Source organism: Xiphophorus couchianus, chromosome 9, assembly GCF_001444195.1.
Source record: "Xiphophorus couchianus chromosome 9, X_couchianus-1.0, whole genome shotgun sequence".
In the NCBI taxonomy this organism is placed as follows: Eukaryota; Metazoa; Chordata; class Actinopteri; order Cyprinodontiformes; family Poeciliidae; genus Xiphophorus; species Xiphophorus couchianus.
The window spans coordinates 22,561,375-22,585,354 of NC_040236.1; the positions used below are offsets into that span (position 1 = coordinate 22,561,375).

The window sequence follows — 23,980 nt, forward strand, 5'->3', positions numbered from 1 at the left end:
GGAAGGAGACCCTCCTGATCTTAAATTGTTTTGCATTTAAGATTAGTTGTGTTGTAAAGCTACAACACAACAGACTTTATGATGCTACTTGTTTAGGCAGCACAATATATCTCAGTTATCGTCATTGCAAAGACATCACAAAGAGATGATTGGAGTACAATATGAACTTGCATTTGACATGCTAATGCTGTATTTAGTCAGTTGGACAGTCTCATAGCAGAAGAGGCTCACACAGGACATGGACAGACAGTTGGCAATGTTTACCAGTAATATTGCCATTGCAAGATTTTCAAGATTGTGCACTTATGAAAACCTCTGACGCCTTCCAAAACACAAAGCCTGTTGATTGCACTTGTTCTTTTGGAAATAAAAGGGGATGCGTAACTACAGATGCATGCCACACTTGGTATTTTTGTTAGTTTGTAAACATGTACCATATATGATACATTACTTTGTGTTATTTTGTTGCATAAATAGTAATAAAATTCATTGACATTTGAGGTGGTAATGTGACAAAATGTGACAAGGTTCAAGGATGTTTTCACACCAGATAATCTGGTAGACTCAGTTTGATTTGGGACCAAATGTTTAACATTTGTTACATTTTGAGCTGGTGCGGTTCACTTTCATACTTAACTATGTCAAACGATCTAAACCAATTGGCAAAAACGTTTCCCCTCTTCGCCTGTTGTGACGCTGCACAAAGCATTACTGAAGGAAACGACACGGAAACTCCTGAAGAAGACACTGAGCGCAACTTCCTTTTTCACAAAATTCAAACAAAAATGAAGTGGCGTCACATTGCTGTAGGATTTGTCTTTTGTTTCTGATAAGACAGCAAGCTACTTCTCCCACTAGCGCTAGACTCTCACATTTGTTTTGGTTGTATTTACCCAGAATGCCCTGCGCTACAGTCACGTTCTTGCTTTTGGAGCGGTCTCCGGTCCGTTTAGTGTGGTTCGAATACATATGTGGATGCCAGAGTTCGCTTCAGCCGAACTGAGATCTAAGTTTGTAGGCAGAGCAGAGTTTGCTTTTTTCAGTGCACATCAGAGCTCAATTGCGCATTCACACCTTCTTTTCAGCCGCAGCACATATGTCTGATTCTTTCTTTCTTTCATAACTAATGTAATAGTTACTCATTTCCATTCACTGAGCTTTCTTCAGAATCCCCGCCTCACGCTTTGAAAACCTCTCTCTTAGAAGATCCACCTCTTACCTAAACTCTGCTCCTGTCAACAAACAAGATCGCAGGTTATGTAAGAACTCACTTTGAGTTTAAAGACTGCTTTCTGCTAACTTCCCCAAATAAACTTCCTTTTTTTCTTAATTTTCCTTGTTGCATAGCCAAGGCGCTCCTTTATAATCTAATGGTAAAGGCGCACCAGGTTGTTAGTATTCCAGGCACACAAAGAAACACACTTAATTATGTTTTCTACTAAATCTGTATACACGGTAAAGATTCTTGGAAAGATTCAGTCCACATTAAACTCTGACGTTTGCATCTGAAGTCCTGCTTGCTACACCACAAACTCTTTCGTAACTGATAAACGGCATAAATAGTTATTTGTCATCATGTGGAGATTCAGCAGATAAGCCAAGCTTGGGAAAAAAAAAAAGCCGGGTTTTTTTTTTTTTCAATCTTTTATTTTAGGAAACTGATCAGAGAGAATGGCAAGACTGTCGGAGGCATATTCTTTTGCCTTACCTAGGTTTGGTCACATCCCTCCACAGAGATGTAAGGGTGAGTCCTTAGAGTAAGCAAAACACAAAATAGACTTTTTAATGGGACAACAGAGCACACACACAAGCTGCATCCATGTCAAACAGAGCATTTTCTCTCCACATAAATACACTTCTTCCCCCATAAAACATCTTTTAAGAAGTCATTTTCTGATTCCTTGTCTTATCCCTGAGAAAATCTGCTGTATCGTGTTACAGGAAGGTATGTAGTCTCTTTTGGAGTTTTAGGAAGTGAAGGTCTTCCTGACACTGCAAGCATCTTACCCATGTCCATGTTCAGACAGTACAGCACTCTGCACGATGGTTTTGCTAGTAAAAATGTAAAAGAGGCACCTCAATAGTCCTTTCAGAAGCCACAAATCATATTTCCTTCAACTCCCATCTTGTCAACAGAAACTTCTTCATAGCTCTATGTAGCTAAGCTTAGGAAAAATGGTCAAGGCTAGTATTAACCTTTCCCCTAAGACTCCTTGCACAATATAATGAAGAGAGAGGATAAATTAAAGTGACATTAGTTAAAAATTCTTTATCCCCTTGCTTTAAATGGGACATATTATTCAAAATCAACTTTTTTGTAGTCCACAAATACTTTTTGTTGTGTACTTGGAGTGCAGGTAAGTATGGACTTCTGATCTTGCTCATACTTACCTGTATAATAGTCAGAAAAAAGATTTTAAAAGAGAGACTGTGTTGAGTTCCAGTTTAATCCCCCTGCTTGTCTATGTTATACTTGTTAAGTCATTTAGAGATTCCCTCCATGCTGCAAGGCCAGGCACACTAACATGAAGTTAGTCATGTACTATCGACTCTCCTGAACATAAAGCAATCCTGTTCAACTCTGAACACTGCAGTGAAAGTAAGAGTAGCGTGCTCTGTATTATGGCTGCAAAATATGAATATAACAACAAGAAAATAATAAGTTACTTTTATCCTGAGAGCTACAACAATTTAGTATCAGTTGAATTTTATTGTCTGCTATCTTGGCTCTCAACTCTTGACTAATATTTGTACACTTTGGCATTTTTCTTTCTTTTTTTTTTTTTAGCTTTTATGACTCATTTGTTTGTCTTTTTTATTTTTCTTATGTTTTAGTCTGTGTTCTTCATTCTAATAATTTAATATGAAGCAACCTGTGCACCGCATTTCCTTGGCCTCCTGTTAGGGAATGCCTGTTATTATGTCGTTTTGACATTTTTCTCCTGTTCATTAGTAGCAGGAAGTTTCAGCTTCACAGAAAAATGAGTCCCCAGATATGTTATCCTCCTGTCCCGAGTGCAGATGGACACTCCTATTTTGATTTCACATGTTTTTAGACTGGCATCCCCACATTCTCTCAGATAAGGCTGGATTACAAAATAATTACTCAACTCAGCATCCATTATGAGAAGAACGCAACTCTCTGGAATGAACGCTATGTGGTTTGCTTACCATTTTAGGGGCATTTATGCAGTTTTCTCTGTGAAATCCAGCACAATGGTGAGATTTTTGCCTCATTTCCCCTCCCTTAACTGATTTAATGGCTACTAGGTTGGGTTCATGCAGGTTGGGCTTCCCCATAACACTGGTCTGTAGAGTGTTAGCTTTCAGACGAGGCTGTCGTTTAGTGTTGCTCTAATAACATCGCACGTGGAGGAGACGCTGAATGTGGTCTGAAGTCCCTTGAGCCTTTAGAAATTGCAGCACGACTTGCAATGAAACTCCAGTTTCACCACTGCTGCATGGTCTTGTGTAAGAAACTGTATTATTTTCCGTAAGTATTGTGCTTTAAAATGAAAATAAATATGAAAAAAAAACTTTTAATCTTCATGTCTAGGTTGAACATGTTATCAGTTGACCTTGGTACACAGTGTTCATACATACTTTTCTCTCGTTTTTTTTTTTCACGTTATAACTGCATAGTGTATTTTATTGATATTTTATTGTTTTCATCCCCCAAAAAATCCAGTATGTGTTACTTCCACATGTGGTACTAAAGCTATCTATCTGATCTGATCGTTTTCAAAGCGTCTGCAGTCTGAACGGTCATATCGCATTTCGTCCAACGTTTAGGTCGTTCTGCACCAAACATAAACATTATAAATATGAAACTAAGAAAGAAATGTGTGTTGCTGGAGCGCATCACATCACAGTGCCACCACTCTTGGTTCTGACTACACATCCAAACTTTTCTACAGACGTTGCAGTCGATGCTCCACAAAAAGCTATTAGTCACTATTTCCTTTTATGAGCAACCACACACACACAAAAAAATGGGATTCGGCAAAAATAAAATATCAAGACGTGCCTTGTGAATGCATCTTTGGTCTTCTTTAGCCTCTGAGACCTTCACAGAACAACAGAATCAAATCGAATTTACTATTCCAGCAATTTCTGAAAGCAATATCGTTGCACTGGGTTTTATTTTGGAGCTTTGAATACTAAATGTAAATTGATGCCACACTTGGGTCCTTCATAACAAATTTTGCTGGACAATAAGTTGCCCAAGAAATTATTGTGAAAAATTATAATGTTGCAGTTATGGGACCGTTTTTTAGCAATATATTGATAACGGCTCAAACATTAATGAGCCATAGCTTTGTATAGGACACTCTACATAGGAATGGGAAGATATTTAAAACACCCAAATAAAACAACAACCAAAAGCAATAAAAAAAAAAAACAGAAGTAAAAACCACACACTACTATAAACAAGATGGATTATGAAATTGTCCATCAGAAAATATGAATCGTCAAGATGGAAATTATTGAGCTCATTTTAATTTGTCCTGCGATTAATCGTTTATTGCGACACTTTTGTTTGTGCAATATTTTGAAACCCATCGTTTTTCCTTCCACTTCACAGCTGTGGTGCTCGTCGCGATCTGTCTGTGTTCAGTCACAATCACATGCATTGATACAGAAGGGTCGTTCTGTGACAAAATGCGAATGTCCTGTACCTGTCCATGTCACCTAAAAGATTGGAGGTTTTTGCCGACCCGATCCAGCAGAAAGGGAAACGCTTTCCTGGCGTTTGAAGCCTGTGGCCGGCGCCAGTTTGCAGCTCATTTGTTCCTTTTAGTAAAAATAATTTGCTGCGGCGGTTCGTGCGTGGTTGTCGCGGCCAAGCTGGGCTGTCATTAATGAGATTACATAGCTGGCAGTCAGAGTGCTGGCTGGTGCATCTGTGTCAGGAGAGCCATAAAGCCAATCTGTTGGTGTGCCTCTCCCTTTGGCCAAGATGCGGCGCCGCAGAGTCACGTCGGCGACGCTCTGTTACCAAACATAAGACCCAACATCCTCAGCAAGCCGCACATGCTTGTATTAAACCAATTATGTAACGCGGCTGAAATAGGATGGTTTTATTTTTGTGAGATGAAGAACTTCTGCCACCAAGCTGTGTCTGCTTGATGAGTGCCGTGACGTTTATGTGAAAATATTGAGATGCATGGTTACTGTAGGTGTGAGCACAGATGGTGCTCATGTTTCTGTTAACATCTCTGGTGGTTTTGGTGCTAAATTCGAACCAATTCTTTCTGTTGTCTTTTTATGTTTTTTTTTTTTTTAAGGCAACACCAAAGGAAAACGTCAAAAAAAGATTTTCTGCCGGACACAGAACTACCTGAACCTGTACGCCGCAGACGGCCTTCGTACACTCTGCATTGCCAAAAAGGTAAGCGTTGGGGTTGTGTGTATCGCTGGGTTCTGGGCAGGCTGCGTTCGTAGTCCGGCACAGATGACTGCGCGGGCCAGCCCTTCCAAACGGGACATGCTTCATGACTCAGCTGCAATCTGTGCCTCGTTCCCAGGCTGCTAATTTATGCGTTCACAGGCCGGGCTCCATGTATTCCTTGCTTGTGCACAGCCTGTCACCAAAGCCGAGGGCTGTAACACCTTGTCAAGGTTTCACATTCTGCTGTGCAGGAATCACAGCAGTAATGTTCCGTTTACCCACAAGAAACAGAAAGCAGTGATTCTTTAGTTGTGTGTGTGTTTGAGTGTAACCCTCTGGTGTGTTTTTTTTGTGTGTGTGTGTTAGACTTTGAGTAAAGAGGAATACGCCCGCTGGCTGCAGCGCCACCTGGAGGCTGAGACGGCCATCCAGGGAAGAGAGGAGCTGCTCTTCGAGTCGGCGTTGAGGCTGGAGACCAACCTCCACCTTTTAGGTTTGTTGGGTCACTTTTCAGTTTCAGGTCGACTTCATTCATTTTTAGACCAGAAAAAAATGTCTTCTGGAGAAGCATGGAGTTTGGTTTCAGTATTTTCCAGATGTGGACAAGTTTGGAAAAATAAACCCATTTTGTGTCAAATGGTGTGTCCTTCCCATCTTTTCTTTTCTTTGTGTTTTTTTGTGTTATGTCCTACCTTCTATCCCTCCTTTGTTCCCATCTACCTCCTTCCCTTACTCTTCCTTCCTTTTCATGCTCCTCCATTGTTTCTTCCTTGTGTGCTTCCCTCTATGCTTCCTTTCTTTTATGTAATCTTCCTTATATTCTTTTCTCTGTTGTCCTCTTCCTCCCCTTCTTCCTGCCTCATGTCTTTCTTTCTTTCTATTCCTACTACCTGGTTTTCTTTGACTCATGTCCTTTTAAACTCCTTAAGTTTATCCTTAATTTCCTGGATATTTTATGTTTGTCTTCCTTCCTCCCTTCCTGCTCCTTTGTATCCTTTATTCCTAGGATCCTTCTCTTTCTTCTGCGTTTGTCATTCCTTCCTACCTTGTCCCTTTTTCATTTTTTATCATAAATCCTTTGTTTTTTCCATGTGCCCTGTATTATTTCCTGTCCTTTCTTCCTTGTCCTTAATTGTGTGCTTTCTCTCTTCATTTCTTTTTTCTGTTCATTCTTTTTCTTCTTTCCTTTCTTTCTTCCTCTTCTTTCTTCTTTCCTTCTTCTTTCCTTCCTTTCTTCCCCTGTTGTTCACACTTTTTGTTTCGTTCTCTTTTTCCCTCTTTCTTTGTGTCTTTGTTCCTGTATGTCTAATAACATAAATGACAGAGAATTGTGGGAAATTGAGTCTGGAAAAGTGTGAAATATGTAGATGAGAAACGTGTCTGTATAATACTGGCGGTTGGGAAGCATTGTTGCGGACGCTGACATGCATCCGTCCACAGGAGCGACTGGCGTTGAGGATCGGCTGCAGGACGGCGTCCCGGAAACAATAGCTACACTGCGGAAAGCCGGCCTGCAGATCTGGGTCTTGACGGGTGACAAACAGGAAACGGCGGTCAACATTGCCTACGCCTGCAAACTGCTGGACCCAGACGAGGAGATTATAACGTTGAACGCCGAGTCCCAGGTGGACAGCAGCACCCAAAAGCTCATCCTGTTTACCTAATCAAGGCCCGTATGCTGAATAATCAATATATTAATCATGTACAAACCAAACATTAACGTAGGCTTCAGCCAATTCAAAGCGTCAAGGCGTACTGGGGTTTTACACAGCTACGGTTTAAAGACTGCTAAAATTCTCCATCATATCGTTGCTATGGTGTCGAAGCCTTTTCATGAGAAGCCAGAGGAAGTGAGAGCGTTTCCTGCTGCTGACTGAAGCAACAAAGGCACTTATATTTTCCCTCACTTCTAGGAAAGGCCTACACCAATCAAACCAGGACTAATCGACCTAATTTTGATGAATCATTATTGAAATAATCAACTAATTTAGCAATTGATTAATCATTAACTGGAGTATACAGACTCAAACATGTAATTTTCAGAAAAAAAGAACACAGTCGGAGCAGTTATAGAGACAAAACATAGATACATTTTGCATTCAAGACTCTTTGTTAGAAAATATGTTACCCAGAATTCCGCAGGTGGCATTTTTATCTGGTTCAAATTCTGTAACTAAAATCCATCAAACTCCCTTTGGCTATGTAATTACTTATCGGTTAATCCAACAAATAATCACCAGAGCAGCTGTACACTGAATCGATGTTAAGTCGTGAAGAAAGGATTATGATTTTCACATGTTGATGTTAGTCGTTTTCTTTGGGGTGGTTTTAGCTGCAGATGCATCATTTGCTACAAATGATCAAGCATTCTCTAATGGAATACTGTTGCTGCATTTTGGATAACAAAATACATCTATTTAAAAATAGAATTTAATTATTTGTAACTTTTAATGTATTTCCAATATTCTTTAGAGGGAAGCTTAAATGAGAAATCTGCAGAATGCACCAATTCACCAGATTAATCGTTCAAATAATTGTCTAAAGATTAATTGATTACTAAAATAATCAAGATATAGCATTATGACCGCCCTCCATATGGTGTGTGAGGTCCTGCAGTTGCTGCTAAAGCAGCCCTGAGCTGTCAAAGGACGGACTCCACTAGACCTGTGAAGTTGTGCTCTGCCAGCTCGCCTTATTCCCTTAATGCATCCTGGTGCCAGTAGTTTTCCAGAAAAGATGATGTGATTTGTTGGAATCCGTTGCTGCTAAGGCATGTGGTTTCCAGATGCAAAGCTGCTCAGGCACTGTAGACATGTTGTGTCTAAACTGACCTCTACCTGACCCCGTACTTCTGTCTAATCCAGGAGGAGTGTGCTGTGTTGCTGGAGGAAAGTTTACGTTACATCCAGTCCAAATTCCTCTGCAACTCCAGAGACCCGTCCACCAAGACCTTCCCGAGTAACATAGTGCACTTCGAGATTTACCCATCATCATCCCTTTCCTCCTCCCAAACCGCTCACTTCATGGTGCACCGGCTGGGCTTGGTAATTGACGGGCGGACCTTGGCCTACGCCCTGGACAATAGCCTGGAGGATAAGTTCCTGGCGGTCGCTCGGAGCTGCCGCTCGGTACTGTGCTGCCGGTCCACGCCGCTGCAGAAGAGCATGGTGGTCAAACTGGTGCGGAACAAGCTGAAAGTCATGACTCTGGCCATAGGTGAGCACAGAGTGAATGATGGAGTGTGACAAAAGTTTAGATTTCAGTGTTGCCAGGTTTTGCTTAAATCCGATGGCGCAGCAGTTTTCCTGAAACCTAAAAATTGCTCCAGGTAGAACAGAAGCAAAATGTTTACTGTCTCACTGAGGTGTATTAAACACGATTCCTAAGAAGTCAGGAGTCTAAATATTTTTCCTCTAAATTTTCTGACTTTATTTCTTCTCCCATGTTCTAAAAGTTTGAGTGGCTGGAGAAATGCATCTTTCTATCCATCCAGGCATCAAACTAGGAATGTGCGATACATATACAGTATAAGGTAGAAACAATAGAAATTGGGCCTACAATAGAGATCTGTAGTCTACCACCTAACCGCGGTAATGATAGTTGATGACGCAATCATCTAGCATCAGAACAGAGAACGCGGGAAGCAGCGTGTCTGAGAGCACAAAGGAAGAGCTCAGTAAAAAGGCAGGTGCAAAAGCGTCAATTATCCGGGCCTGGTTGGGGTTTAACCTCCGGCAGTCTTAGTGTGACCCTCAGGAGGAGTGCGGCAAATGTCACGGTCTGACAGCGGGGAAGTGAGGTGTAAAAGTCGGTGTGAAAATGCCGGGACGGCTCCCGCGGTCTTAGCGCGATGCTCATGAGGAGCACGGCAAATGTCACAGTCGGACATCGAGGAAGTGGGGTTGACACGGTGACTGTCTGACGGTCCGAAACCACACCAAAAAAAAACCTTTTAAAAGCGCACGGTGCAACCAATCTAGACTCTAGAGAGTCGCTTCCAATGCTTTGGTTTGAAATCTAGTAACTTGAAATATAACCCTAGTCTGATGACATACCTTGCTGCAAGTTTATTTAGAACCCAAAAAAGTTTTTCTGTAACTTCTTCTGAAGGTACTGTCACAATAAATCAAATCATTATTGCAGTTTTAATGTTTGCAAAGGAATGTAATGTATAGTTGGCTATAATATTTCAGATGCTTTGCATTTTAAATTCAGCTTGCTAATAAAGAAATGGCCCATTCAGATGAATTATTCTCTGCTTTTTATGCCTTTGCTTAAGAATAAACCTTAAGGACAGAGATGCAGGTTTCATCATCACAATATTTGAAAATAATAGAACAAATAAACGTTGTCCTAATGCAGCTCCAATCGGAATTACCTTTTTCAATTGGATTGCTTCAGACTTGTAATTTTTAAAATTCTTTTCTTTTTTTGCTTTAATCATCATCAGCTGTGATTATACCTGCTGTGGTATCTGATTATTGAAATCTAGCAGTGCTCCTCGGGTGCGGGTACAGCTTAAAGTCGGAGCAGGAAATGATTCTGTTGAATTTAATGTTTTCTCCAAATTGTTGCCTTTTAAAATCTACACTGAGCAGCTCGTGATTTTGGACGTTTGGATGTAAGTGACGTAGCCGGCCGTGCTGACATGCACGAGGAGCAGGAGGGATCAGAATCCCGCGTTGCGCCACATGTGGGAAAAGTTTTGGTCTCATAAAAACAAACCCTCCGGGGGAGACCAGCTGTAGCCAAACAATCCAAACACACTCTGGTGCCTGTTTGGCTGGGACTCATCATCAGATGTTTTTATTATTACCACTCGTCTAGAAAGTTTAATCGTTAGTGTGTTTTGTTACGTCGAGCTTCGATCATCTAATTCAATAAATCACACCAAACACAGCGACAGATTAATTCATCTGTTTTCTATTGACAAAGAAGATTTGACGGGTTGGATTGATGCTCCGAATTAATTTCATATAACTGAAAGGAGACAGTGTCTGTGGGATTACACTGCAAAAACATTAAATTTTACCAAGTAATTTTAGACTAGTTTCTAGTGCAAATACACTTGAAATAAGTAACTTACAAGTCGCTTTTCAGCATGATATAGGAGCTTGTTTTAAGTCAATTATTTCTTAATATTGGCAGATTTTCTAACAAGACATTTGTCCCGTGATGTACGTGAAATGTAACTTGTCTCATTTCAAGTGTAATGAAATATTCGCACTAGAAACTTGACCCAAAACTCTTGGTAAGATTTCGTGTGTTTCTGAGACCGTGTCAAGCAGCCAACACAAACATTTATCAGAGAGTGGGCCGAAATGTTGTCTCCCTCTGCCCACTATCGCTACTCCCACTCCCACACCTGAAGGAACAAAAACAAATCGTTTTTCTCACGGTAAAACAAAATCAAGACCTGCTTGTTAGTTCACCTCTAACTACACGGGGACAGAAGAGAAACTATTATTCAACACCAGTCTGCAAAAACAACAACAAAAAAAACTGCGCCATCATAAATCTAATCTGTCCTTCTCTGTACGCTGGACAATCTGAGCATCCTCTTATTTGATGACACAACTTTTTACTGCCTCCAGGCTGTCCGCTTCTCCCTTCTGACCAATTATATTTTCTGCATCTTTCTCGCTCTGAGGGACTGTTTTGTGTCTGTCTCCACGACTCATTAATCACAGGTGACGGAGCTAATGATGTCAGCATGATCCAGGTAGCGGACGTTGGCGTGGGGATATCCGGACAGGAGGGCATGCAGGTAAGGGCGAAATGAGTCCACGGCAGATGGAGAAAGCAGCAGCGTATGGGAGATCTTGTGTCAGAGGTCTGAAGGTAGGAAGAAAAGCAGGAGTGCTTATTTTTTGCCTGTAGTTAAGGACGGGGCTATAAATAGAATTGCTTTTGTTGTGCCGAGTCAGGAGACCGAGTCCTGCATCCTGCAGAGAAGCAGCACAGCTTGCGAGTGCCTCTGTGTCAGATTGAGATCTAAGGTCTCAGAGCATCTTTGCAACTGGCAGTGAGGGTTTTAAAAAGAAGGTTATGTCCTTCCTCTTGTGGACTCATTCAGTGCAGCTTCCAGTTTCAGAACGGTTGACTCTCACTTAGAGTTTAGATCGGGCCTAAAAAAATTAAACCCCCAACCTAAAGGCGTCATGTCTGAACCTGACCCAAATCGACCAGTTAACTCCAATTATGGACCTGAGCCCAAAGTAAACCAGACATATTGTTTTAATCATGATTTTACTGCTTTTGCAGGCTGTCATTTCAGTTAGCAGTGTAACTTCTCCCATCTTCCAGCTCCGTTTTGTCGCTTGTTGTAACCGTAGGTGAGTCAAGTTCAAATCATCTGGGATGTGTGATTGATGGGAGCGGAGCAGGGTGGAGTCGCATGTTCATGCACTGGGCTGCGCTTGTTCCAGTCTGACTACACCATGCTTACTGTCTTTAATTCCTCAACAGGTTGAGCTGCAGATTAACACATTCTTTCTCGTTTGGTTTTCTCTCTGCTGCATGTATAGCAGGTTTGTTAAAGGAGTAAGTAATTGTGGCTCGACCCGGCCCGAATTTAGGATGGGTCCAGACCCCGGCCATAAATGTAAACTCTCCTCTCACTGCAGCAGCAGAGGTTCTCAATTAACTTCCTGCAGAGCCTTCAGCCACATGCTGCTGCACAGCACATCTGCTCGCTCCTCTGTATCCTGACGTTAGCTGAACTTCTAGATGAACTGGACTTTTATTGAATTATTCCAGTCACTTTAAAGGATTTGAATATTTATGCAGCCACTTTTTTATGTTTTAGATTTTTAATTGTCATTATTTTTGCAGAAATTAATTGGTCTAGAAACTAGACCAAACAGCCATATGTTGTTAGTCATGGCTGATTTCTAAAAGCAAATGAAATGGTTAAACATCCAAGTGGATGAATATTTTTAACAGGTACTGTACTTATTCTGCAACTTCTGATGTACGTCGGCCTTCGCTCACAAAGTTCATGCCTGATTTTGCTTCACAAGTTGCAGTATAAACTCTGGATATTCCAACTCGTTTTGAGATGCTCGACCGTATTTCCTGCATTAAGACTAGCAAGCATTTACTTTATTAAAGCATAACCCAAACCAAACAATGTTGCTGCTGTTAGTACTGCTGTTGACGGATAATCTCGACGTTTGGGGGTGTCATGAAGCGTTCGCGGTGTCGTCTGGGAGGGTTTTAGGTGGTGATGGATGAAACTGACACTTCCCTACTGCTGCAGCAGGGGAATCCCAATAAGTACACAACTTGTTTAAGTGTTATTGCTTTGGAGAGATTGCACCCATTAAAGATTGATTAAAAAGAGGCAGTTGAGTGGAGTAGGTCCAGACGTGTTGATGATTGGAGACTCAATCTGGGCCGCCTTTGGTGTTTTGCAGGCGGTGATGGCGAGCGACTTTGCTCTCCCTCGTTTCCGGTATCTGCAGAAGCTCCTGCTGGTGCACGGACACTGGTGCTACTCTCGGCTGGCGAACATGATCCTGTACTTCTTCTACAAGAACGCCGTAAGCCACTTTGTCCGCCGTGTGTTTTTTTTTTAATTATTATTATTATTTTGAACAAGGGTCAAAGTTTCTGACATCAGTCCGTCCCGTTGTTGTTTCCATGCAGATGTTTGTAGCCATCATCTTCTGGTATCAGTTCTACTGTGGCTTCTCTGGTTCAGCCATGATCGACCAGTGGTATCTCATCTTCTTCAACTTGATGTTCTCCGCCTTCCCTCAACTTATCACTGGTACTCTGGACAAAGACGTGTCGAAAGAGACGCTCCAGCAACTACCTCAGCTCTATATGAACGGCCAGAACTCTGAGGTCTGCTCTGTCGTTATACCACACCAGATCTGAGTTATTCACAGATTCATAAGGGATTTTCACCCTAATAATTTTAACATCCAAACACAAATAGTTCACAGCATTAAAACTAATTTTCTATTCTCCTTTAATTATTTGTATTAGGCCAGAAGCGACACGCCAATCTGTGTGAGAAGCGTCACTAGTCATTTTGCAACTGCTGTGTTTCCAATAAATAAGAAACGCAATTAAAATCATGCAATAAGTTATTAAAAGTCATGGCATTGACAGGTGTAAACAGTTACATGAGAGATGTTCATAATTAAGCCATAACTACAGCGCTAATAATCAGTCATCTGAGGAAATGTGGTTTTAAATCAAATGGTTAGAGATTTTAAGGTTTTAGAAAACCATTAGCAAGTAATGCTAATGGTTAGCAATACTTGGTTACTAACCAAGTGCTTGGTTACTAAGCACTTGGTTGTAAGTGCTTAGCATTACCAAGTTACCATGCTAACTTGGTAATGCTAACTAAGTTAGCATTACTTGGTTACTAATGCTAACCAAGTAGCTTGGTTAGCATTACTAACTATTAGTGTGAGTGTTGCCTAGCGATGTAGACCCTTACCTTAACTCTGAGATGAGATTTTTTTTTTACCACAATTTTAGACTTTGTGAATATCTATGCTAAAACAGAATAACAACAGGGAGGCTGGGTAACACTACTCAGAAGGCCAACAACTGATCTTTCGAGAATAACCGAGTTATAAACCAGACGTTATTTTATTTTTCAGTTCAGTCTTTGACTAGTAATTTCATATCCCATTCACAGTTTGTTTGTTTTTTTAATTAAATTGTTTGGTTTCATTTCTGTCACCATGTTTGAACTTTAAGATCTTAAACATTATCTCTCGCCATTAGCCAATCTGGACAGCCTGGATTAGCAAACAGCGATTGTTTATCCTTTTAGTACTGCACCTAATGACTTTTCTGGGGGATTAAATTGAGAAACCTATATAAGAACATTGGACATTTTCCTAAAGCAGAAGGCTACAGCAAAGCTGTCACTTCTGAGAGAGGAGCCAACTAACTGTAAATGCTGGGATTTATCTTGCAGGAATATAAGCCATACATGTTCTGGATGAACATGATCGATGCCTTCTACCAAAGTCTGGTGTGCTTCTTCATCCCTTACTTTGTAAGTTTTATGCTTCATTTCCATCAGCTCATGTCTCTCAGTGTTTTTGCTTGTTGTTGTTTTTACTCGATCATGTTTTCCTCTGTCCACACCCTGTTCCTCCCGCTAACTGCCCCTCAGGCCTACGCTGACTCAAACGTGGATCTGTTTACGTGGGGAACTCCCATCACTACCATAGCTCTATTCACCATCCTGATGCATTTAGGGATCGAGACCAAAACCTGGGTAAGAGAAATGCCTTCAACTCCGGTGACCGTCCTTCTTCCGAGTCTTTTCAGCTATTTGCTCTTAGTCACATCCCTACTAGCATCCAGGTTTTATGTGGAAACGGATGTGAAACCAGAAATTCAATCAAAAAGCCCAAGATTTCATAATTGTTCCTGATCCCCAAAGTCCTGCCTATTTACTCCACTCTCTTTCTGCTTTACCTTTAGCTTAATTCCCTTGGATTCATGTCAAACTGTCAGATTACAAGCCCCCCTTGAAAGTATTTTAGGTGACGGCAGACAACGCTCTTTTCACTTCCCCCCTACAATAGCTGTGAACCTGTAATCAATGGCCATTTTTGAACTGGAGTCCAATTTAATGACCCGTTGTAATTACATGCTGTCAGATTAGCCAGTGTGTTCAGCTGCAACTCAGCAGCTGTGTGTCTACCTCCCACCATGTGCTGCATGGTGACACGCACCTACTGGATTTATGTACAGAAAGCCTCAAACATTCAGTGTTCTTTAGCAGCTATTTTGAATCCGTAAATGAGAAACAATCAGATTAAATTATTGAGACGAGAGAGCATTTTTAAAGTCATTTTCAGCATAACATACTTCTTAATCTGGATTATTAACGATGATTAAGAGATGTGTATTTCTTCTTCTTCTCATTATTATTTTTTATCATTAATAACAGTAATTAACAAAACATGTATTGCTTTTCCTGTATCCCAGGACATTCTGCATTGGGTCCATAACCCAGCCCCCGCATGTTTTGTTATTAATGGCATCCCATATTTCACTGCATTAGAAGCTGTGACAGCGCTCGCATCACTCTCAGTGACTTCCTGTTCAACATAAACCAGTTTCCAGGCCATTGCTGCCAGCTGCACTGCAAAATGTTCGAAAAAGTGACGCAACATTATGATTGTGTAGTTATATTTTGTAGGAAAAAAACCTGTTTTGTCACAGTAATGCTCCTGCATTGTTGCATTTTTTTTTTTCTAACATTGCGCAGGAGTAGCAGCAGAAGAAGAGCTTACAGGAAGTACACTCTTCTTCTACTCTTCACACAAACAAAGTCATCTTTGCACAACTGACGTTACATCTTAGTGGTTGTACTGATGGAGATTTTTAGAGTGTTGCTTCTTTTTTTTTAGTACCACCTCAGAGCCTATCTCCACTTTTAGTTGGCATTACTCCCATATCAGGTAAAGAATTAAAAATGACGAACCTACAAATCAATTAGCGTCTGCTTGTTAGTGTGAAAACTGAAACAATAAATCTGTTCATCTAAGACAAAACAACCCCAACAACTTATTACCTCAATAACTATTAACTAATTTACAGTTTCAGTCACTTCGTCCAGTTTCAGTAAAATATATTTGTTCTGTAGATACCGAGTGTTTTTTAGCTTCTTTTTTTTTTTTTTTTTTTAAGCCATTGTGTGACTTACACACCCTGTTGGCAATCATACACACTCAATTAGATCACTGATGATGTCTGGTCTTAAAATCAATCTTTTCATTTTTCCTACCTTTTTTTTTCGAAGGAGTTGTTCCACGGTTTAGTTCTAAATGAAGCTTTAAAAGTATGAATTGATTTTTGTCCTTATGCCTCTCGTCCGCTGACTTGGACTCTGATGAGACGGGGGGGGTTTTTTGTTGTTTTTTAATTGAGGCGTATTGATCCCCATTAGATGAGTAATTGTTTCTTCTACTTACTCTCTCCCTCCTCTGCAGACCTGGATGAACTGGCTGTCGATAGCCTTCAGTGTAGCTTTATTCTTCAGCGCCGCTCTGTTCTACAACGCCTCCTGTCCCACCTGCTACTCCCCTTCCAACTCCTACTGGACCATCCAGAGGCTGCTCCAGGACCCGCCCTTCTACCTGCTGTGCGTCATCACCCCCGTGTCGGCGCTGCTGCCTCGGTACGCTCCGGCTCCTATTTCGCAGACATCTGAAATATTTATGATGCGTGCCGTGAAAACTATTTCTGCTATTGATACCAGATGGTTTCGTTTATCCCGGCGTTCATCGCAGGAGCAGAGCCGAAGTATGTCCTGACGTCTTGACTTGATTTTCTTTTCCAGATATTTCTACAGGGCGTGCCAAGGCACTCTGTTTCCAAGCCCGGCGCAGGCCGGGAGGCAGCTAGATAAGCTCCCTTCCGACACTCGCAGGAACATCCTCAGTCTGAGCAGGTTCAAGATGGGGTCGCTGCTGGGTGCCGGACCCAACTTCCTGTCGTTCAGCAAGCCCAAAGTTAGCCAGACAAGCACGCCCGGCTCCAGTCAGGACAAGCAGAGCTCTGTGACGCAAACTCATAAAGAGAAGGGTCAAAAAATCCCCCCGGTGCTTCCCCGCCAACACGCCCCGTCGCACGCCAGACACAGCCCTCGGCTCCCCAGGAAGCCAAAACCTCATTCCACCAAACACTTGGATGAGACCTTACCGCCGTCGGGTCCGAGTTCGCCCGGCTGGGCGGCTTCCGCGCCGCTGGTCACGCAAATGGTCAGCATCCACCTGAACCTGCCCACCGACGGACCCTCGCAGTGCGTTACATACACACGGAGCTCAGAGGGAGGACTCCGCTCCGGCCACGGTGCCGAGCCGGCACACAGGACCGTTCCGGCGGCAGAACGGGCGCCACACACCTCCTTATGATGTCTCACCGTACAACTCCTGGCAAAAACTTAGGGAGCCACTAGTCTGGGGGAGGGAAGCGCAGTCGGTCTGTTTTACTTTGTAAATGCTACAGAAACACCCGAAACTATTTCATTGAACAGCTGAACTTTGGTGAGAAAACTTCAAAAACGTGCAAGTTGTGTTTAATGGCATTTTTTTAAAAAAAATCCAGATCAAGTAGAGGAAAAAAAAGGATGAAACTCCTCGATTATTACATGAACCAAAAAAAAAAAACTCACTTGGAAAAAAATTTATTTATCAACCAAGTTCCAGTATTATATAGAATAAGCAGATCAGCTTCATGGACACTTGAAGCATCTATAGTCTGTGATTTTTCTAGCAAAATTCCATTATTTAGTTAGTTTTTCACTTTTTTAACACATTGATATTAAAATAAAAATACATTTTTTATTCTCTTATTATATCTCTTATTCTGATTCTCTTAAGGAGCTACAATAAGAAAAGTAGAACAATATATGTTTTTTTTAGCATTGCTGCCATGAGCCATCATTAGCCATTTATTGTTGATTATTTTAATATTTTTAGGAAGAGAGTCAATGCCATGCTGCAGGTTTGAGAAAAACCGTCAAAAAAGATTTTAATACTTTAAGACAAACTCAGAATTATAACTTAGTTGCTATATTAAACCGTCTTTAGCATCTTACGTTAGCATTTAGAATGGCTAAAATGGCAGTCTCCTTGTGTTTTAGAATCTGGATTCTTAACTTTACATTTTTTAAAAGCTGCCAACATTTCTAAATTCCAAGCTGTCATAAATCATTTTTTCTTCTTTTATTCTTCATTCTTAGTTTTTAATCACTCCTGACACCAAAATGGCTAGCATCCTCACTCAGTCACCACTTCCACAGCAAAGAGTGTTGTCGCCAACTTAATCTGGTTACACTTAGTTTTCCCATCTTCTTAATCTAAAAGAAAAAGTGGCATTATTTATAGCATTTTTCTTAGGCACATTTTATGACATTCTTAAATAATAGCTTTGCTTCATATCTGTTTTTTCTTTTACTCCAAACGACCGACTGACCATCCTCACAGAGCAGTACGTCCATATTTTTTTGGCAGGAGTTGTATGTTACTCATTCTCAATTTTGCACAATAGTTTGTTTTGTTTTTTTAAAATCATTTTTATTGTATTCTTTTTATACTATTATTTCTTTAAAACATTTTCAGAAAGGTACTTTATTTTGTTTTTCCGTGTACAGTTAATGTAATTTTGCTTTAAAGATTTGGGAGAGGAAAGAACAGGAAAATCTCCTAAAAAAAAAAAATTCAGCTTTATTCCTGGGAAAGTTGTGACTTCTCAAAGATGCGCATCTCGTTGTCGATCAGGTTCCGTTGTGCAGGGACAGAACCAAGACGTTCCGCCGTCAGCTCAGCCTGTGGGGGCATTAAAACCTGGAACACACACCGCAGTGGCCTTGAATCCTCGCTGCAATGACTTCCAAGGACAGAAGTTTTCAGAGAAATCTCCTGCTTTTACTTTGTTTATCCCAGATAGTGGCCACACCGCTGAACCAGTTTGTCTATTTTGAAAGCAAAGCATCTTTATAGCTGGCGTGTTGCACAGCAAATTACACTGAATTGTGATTTTTTTTTTTTTCCCCTCAGCTGCACATTCAAGATATATTTTTTCTCTTGTGAGAGTTCACAACAGATCTTTCATTTCAGTCTGTGTACATAGACTTTGCCAGGTGTTTTTCTGTGTTTTTTTTTTTTTTTTTGGAGCTGAGAGGTTTTAGTTTAAAGAGTAAAAAGTCTGAAAGTGTTTTCATGTTGCATTGCAGGAGAATCATTTTCTGTTTTGTTTTTGTTTTGTTATTAATCTAACCTTTTTCATGTCAGGACATACATGAAGTAGAGAAACAATCATTCCTTTTCTTTTTCTGTTTTTCCAAAGACCAAATTTCATCCCATTTTCAGTGTGCTGGCATCCCGTCAGAGTTTAGTAACTGCGACCCAAACAACTGGGTGTGCATGTAGACGGCTTTGAATGGTTGTTATTTAGACCCGATGACGCTGAGGTTCCGCTGTTTGCTCCAGTTCCACAGCGGTCACCTCTGGTGTTTAATTTACCTTGCCGTCCTCGTCGCTGCGTGTGGTGGACAGATAAAACGCGGCTCCTCATCAAACAAGTGGCTATAAAGAAGCGGCTCTCCTTCACGCTGTTAAAAGGCCGGAGAAACAGGAAGTTCTGGTTTACCAATTAGACATTCCTCGACGCTCTAATACACGATGCCATCACGGCTCTGGAGCTAACCACAGAACACCAGCATGAAAGGGAGGTGGATGAGACCTCCTCCAAAGAGGACCGCTTGACAACGCTTGTGTGTTTCAGATGACTCACCGGATTTTTTTTTTTTTTTTACTTCCTGGCTGATTTCATTTAAAAGTAACGTTTTTTGTTTTTTTTAATGGAGTGTTTATTAACATTCTCGTCAAAAGCTCAGGAATTATGCAACTCTCACAGTTGTCTGTTTTGGTCTGGAGTTTGGATTGAAAAGCCAATTTTAATTAATTTATTTTTTGTTCTGCCAAAGAAAAACTTTCTACCTTCTTGAACGCTCCTTTTCCCCTGGATACAAAAGCGAGAGTTTATGTTGGCGTTTTGTCAGTGAAGATGTCTACAATGTCGCTGCTCCAAGCCAGTAATTTGAATGCAATACATTGCCAAGATACCGAGGTGCTGTCACTGCCACAAGTAGCCATGTTGTCTGAAATCATATGTTTTACGCTGACTTTACAAATGTTGAGCTTTAAATCTGGTTTAATAAGTTTGTTAGATAAAGCTGAGCTATTGAAGTGTTTAATTGCCAGCGGTAACGTGATGAATTCAGAAGATATTAAAATGAGCAAGTTTCTCATTTTAGCATAGTTTTATGAGTGTTTTGCTGTCATAACGAGAAATCTTATCATTTAAATGAGACACTTTCTACGAAATTCATTTCCTAGCTTTGGCAGTTAAACAAAACAATGTTTGAGGCTGGAAAGATGAAGGCCAACCCTAACCTTGTTACCAGCTAGCTATGATGAGAGCTAGCTGGTAGCTAGCATAGAAATTGTGTCTCTTAACGCTAAATTGTGTTTGGTTTTTTTATTACTATTTTGTTGTTAAAAATCCATGCAACCATCTGGTTACTCATTTCAGTGTGAAGTAAACTCTGCTAAGTTAACACTTTAGCACATTTAGCAAGCTTTGTAAGAGGTAGGAGGCTTTTTGTAGCTCTAAACACAGGTTAGCATCCAGTCTTTAGTGCTAAGCTAGCTGTTTTCTAACTGCTAACTGGTACTTAGCAGGCAAACAGAACGAAGTTCAAGCTAGCAATCAGTTTTCTTAGCAAAATAGATATTTTCAAGGGATAGAGAAGTCTTCAAACTCAGATTTTAACCACCAACACGGCGTTATGAGAGTTTTGAAGCTGTATTTACTTTTGTTCTGCCCAAAGCTAAAGGGGCATACGAGGCCACGTTAATGCAAACCAGTAAAACCTCCAATGAGTCACAAAAAAATGGTCTGGTGTTTAACAGCTGGAAAATCACAAAATTTAGTTGTTTTTTGTTTTGTTTTGTACCAAATGGGATATATTAATTAGTGGGATTTTGAGTCGCTGGGAGGCAGCTTTTCTTCCCAGTCTAAGCTAAGCTAAATCGACGTTTGTGGCTCTCAACTTTATTATCGTTGAAGCAAGTGTGCAGATATAAAACTATTTGCTTGAAGCGCCGATTTGTTGCTCCTTAGCATGTTCTTACTTGAAGGGCCTCATGAGAACTTCTATCACATGCTGGTTTTTTTTTTTTTAGCTAGCCAAGTGTGTTTCTGCCAGTGTTTCGCTGTAAACCAAATCCCCAAGTGCTGAACCAATTGACATTCCTTCAACGTTTATATTTGCACTTTAAAGCATTTCATCAGACCCGTCATTGAGGATTTCTGTTGCACATGTTTATTCACACGATGTCGCAATGCAATATGCAAAAAGAGATGGGAGGTATTTTGTTCGACTAACACTATCTTTTTTTTTTTTTTTTTTTTTTTTTTTTTAAGTGTGTAGAAACCGATGGGAAATTGACCAAACTGAACTTTTTACTGGGAAGCATTGCATTTATCTTTAACTGTGTTCAATGCATTTTTTAAAGCAAACCTAATACCAAAAGTAATTTATATCTACCTTGTTTTTCTTAGTAATAGTAAGTGCCTTGACACTGGATAAGAAATTGCTGGATCTGTTTGATTAAATATGATGGAGCATTTTTTTTTTTTTTTTGGATTTTGTACAGATATTTATGAGGATGTGTGGCATCTTTGCCCCTGACTCTCCCACCCCCTCTCTTGTTTTCATGGCCTTTGCACACAAATTCCTTCTCTGGCATGTTGTTTAGTTTGAGACTCGTCAGTCTGTTTGCTGTGTTTCATCGGTTCTGTTCGTCCTGTACCCTCCGTGTGCCAGAAAGAAGCTCCATCATGTTCTGCTGCATTCCGTCGTGCTGATTTCCACTTAATACAACATTGAGCTTTTGCACAACAGATATCTATGAGTATATGTGGTAATTGAGCTTTTTTGGGGGGGGGTTGGCAGGGGAATCATCCACTTTTTTGTCCTTTGTATTAATGCCAAGTTCTGATAAGTAAAAAGTTGGCGAGGAATCCTGAATCGCTTCAGCTCGGTAAAGAATGTGGAAAACTGCACAAGGTTCAGTTCCACAATTTTTTTTGTCAGGTTCATGTTGTTTTTAGTTGTTCCAAATGTTCCGTCTATGGCTGCTTGTGATCAAAATAAAACTGCAAGAATAAAGTATAATTTTTACAAAATTACTTTTTATTAGACTGTAAATCTCTTTTTATAGCAAAATGCAACCCTTTCACTAGGCTGCACACTTATTTTAGTGAGTTTCTGTGATGATAATAAACCTGTCAGAATACATACGGAAGCCATTTTTTGTCAAAAGTGACTTTGGAAAAAAAACTAATTTAAAAAATTACTTTTGGCAAAAAAAAGAGACTTAGGCCCTTATTTTAGGAAGGTAATGATATTTAAGAACACAATTTTGGATTATACATTATATGTATATAGCAGTGGAAGGTAATTGATGTTAAATTATACAATAATATAAAAAAAAAACCCATCTTAGTGTTGGTGCATCACAACAACAAATTCAATCATTTAAAAAGCCTGAGAATCAACCATTCAACTTTAAATGTATTTTATTGACGGGGCAGTATCATGTATATTCCGTTTTGTAACACAATCAAATAACTATGTTACCTTCAGTTGTTGTAAAAATGCTACATGTATGTCAAATATTACTTTTCCTAATTCAAGGCCTTGAAATTGGGCCTCTGTTTCTTTAAAAATTCCTGCTCGTTCTGAATCTCCTCCTTCAGGAAGTCATCACCACATCTCTCCTTTAACCCTTTAACATTTTTGTTTGTTTGTTTTTAACCTTTGTTTCACTGAGAAGTAGCTTGTTTAATGAGCTCAGCAGACGCTCAGTTCCACCAGGTGTTTGCTAATTGCTGCTGGCTAGTCTGAAGGAGCTGCTGAGTGGTGGAGTCACAGGGTGTTTTTTTTTTTTTCTTTTTTCTTTTACACCCCAGGAAAACAGAAAGTCAATAATTTATTATAAGTTTCTTGACATTTAATTGAGCAAAAATGAAAGGGGAAAAAAAATAGATGCCTTATTTTCAAGACAATTGTGATTGGCTATCAGGAAATGTTTTATTTTAATCAGATGGGTCCACCTTGCATATCAAAAACAGGCTGCACTGCGAACAAAGCAGACAGGGGTTCAAACTGGCACAGCTTGACCTTTCACCCCTAAGGACCAGTGCTGGAATTATTGTCATTTTCCTCCTCTGCTGATCTCCATCTCCTTCACAGCCCGATTGCAAACTAAATTAATCTCTTTTTTTTTCTTATCTTTTTCTATTTTTTCATACACTCTTTTTGTGTTCACTCCTAAGCCTGCAGGACATAAAACTCCCAGCAGTGATCTATTTCCAGGGTTGCATCTACCCTCTTTCACCCCCTACCTCCCGTGCACCATGGCAGGATAACCAAACGCGTGCGGTAAAAGCGATTTTATTCGTTGTCACGCTATGAGAAAACATATAAAAGATTTGTAGTGATGATTAAAGAGGCTCCTCTGCTGAACGGAGGTATTCTTCACGCTCTCCTGTTATTGTCCCTAATTACTTTTCAGGCGATCTGCTGTGCTCGCCGACCACCTTCATTTGAATTTCATCAGAGGAAGGGCGTCACCGAGTCAGGCCATTTGAAGCTGCATTGCTTTATCGTCAAGCTCATATCAGAGGATTGTTTTAAATAAGACTTGGAGGGGTTCGCCACGCCAACGGCTGTGTCCAAATGATAAGTCAATGTTGCTTTTAAAATATATATATATATATATATATATATATATATATATATATATAATACAATATTAATTTTTCAGAGCCAGGACCATCTGTGTTGCTGTTGGTGGAGAGAGCTTCCATTCTGCTCCATACACAAAGCGTCGCTGTGCTTTTTGCAGCCCATCTTCCCACTGGTGCAGGAAGCCGGCCAGCAGAAACAGCAGGGGGGGGAACGAGCTTTCAGCTGATGACACAAAGAAACACGAACACCTACTAATGATCCGGGCTCCACCTGTC

General features: G+C 40.5%; 1 protein-coding gene across 1 annotated transcript in view; it reads left to right on the top strand.

Annotated features, from left to right (window-relative positions):
* Nucleotides 1-22,141, top strand: part of atp10a (ATPase phospholipid transporting 10A) — a 43,227-nt gene extending 21,086 nt beyond the window's left edge. The window contains exons 11-21 of the mRNA XM_028028267.1: nucleotides 5,289-5,392; nucleotides 5,759-5,885; nucleotides 6,833-7,017; nucleotides 8,257-8,608; nucleotides 11,083-11,159; nucleotides 12,811-12,936; nucleotides 13,043-13,243; nucleotides 14,340-14,420; nucleotides 14,541-14,645; nucleotides 16,372-16,559; nucleotides 16,722-22,141. Of these exons, the coding sequence (XP_027884068.1) occupies nucleotides 5,289-5,392; nucleotides 5,759-5,885; nucleotides 6,833-7,017; nucleotides 8,257-8,608; nucleotides 11,083-11,159; nucleotides 12,811-12,936; nucleotides 13,043-13,243; nucleotides 14,340-14,420; nucleotides 14,541-14,645; nucleotides 16,372-16,559; nucleotides 16,722-17,295 (2,120 nt within the window). The 3' untranslated portion in view covers nucleotides 17,296-22,141. The remainder of the gene's footprint in view (nucleotides 1-5,288; nucleotides 5,393-5,758; nucleotides 5,886-6,832; nucleotides 7,018-8,256; nucleotides 8,609-11,082; nucleotides 11,160-12,810; nucleotides 12,937-13,042; nucleotides 13,244-14,339; nucleotides 14,421-14,540; nucleotides 14,646-16,371; nucleotides 16,560-16,721) is intronic.
* Nucleotides 22,142-23,980: the final 1,839 nt, after the last annotated feature.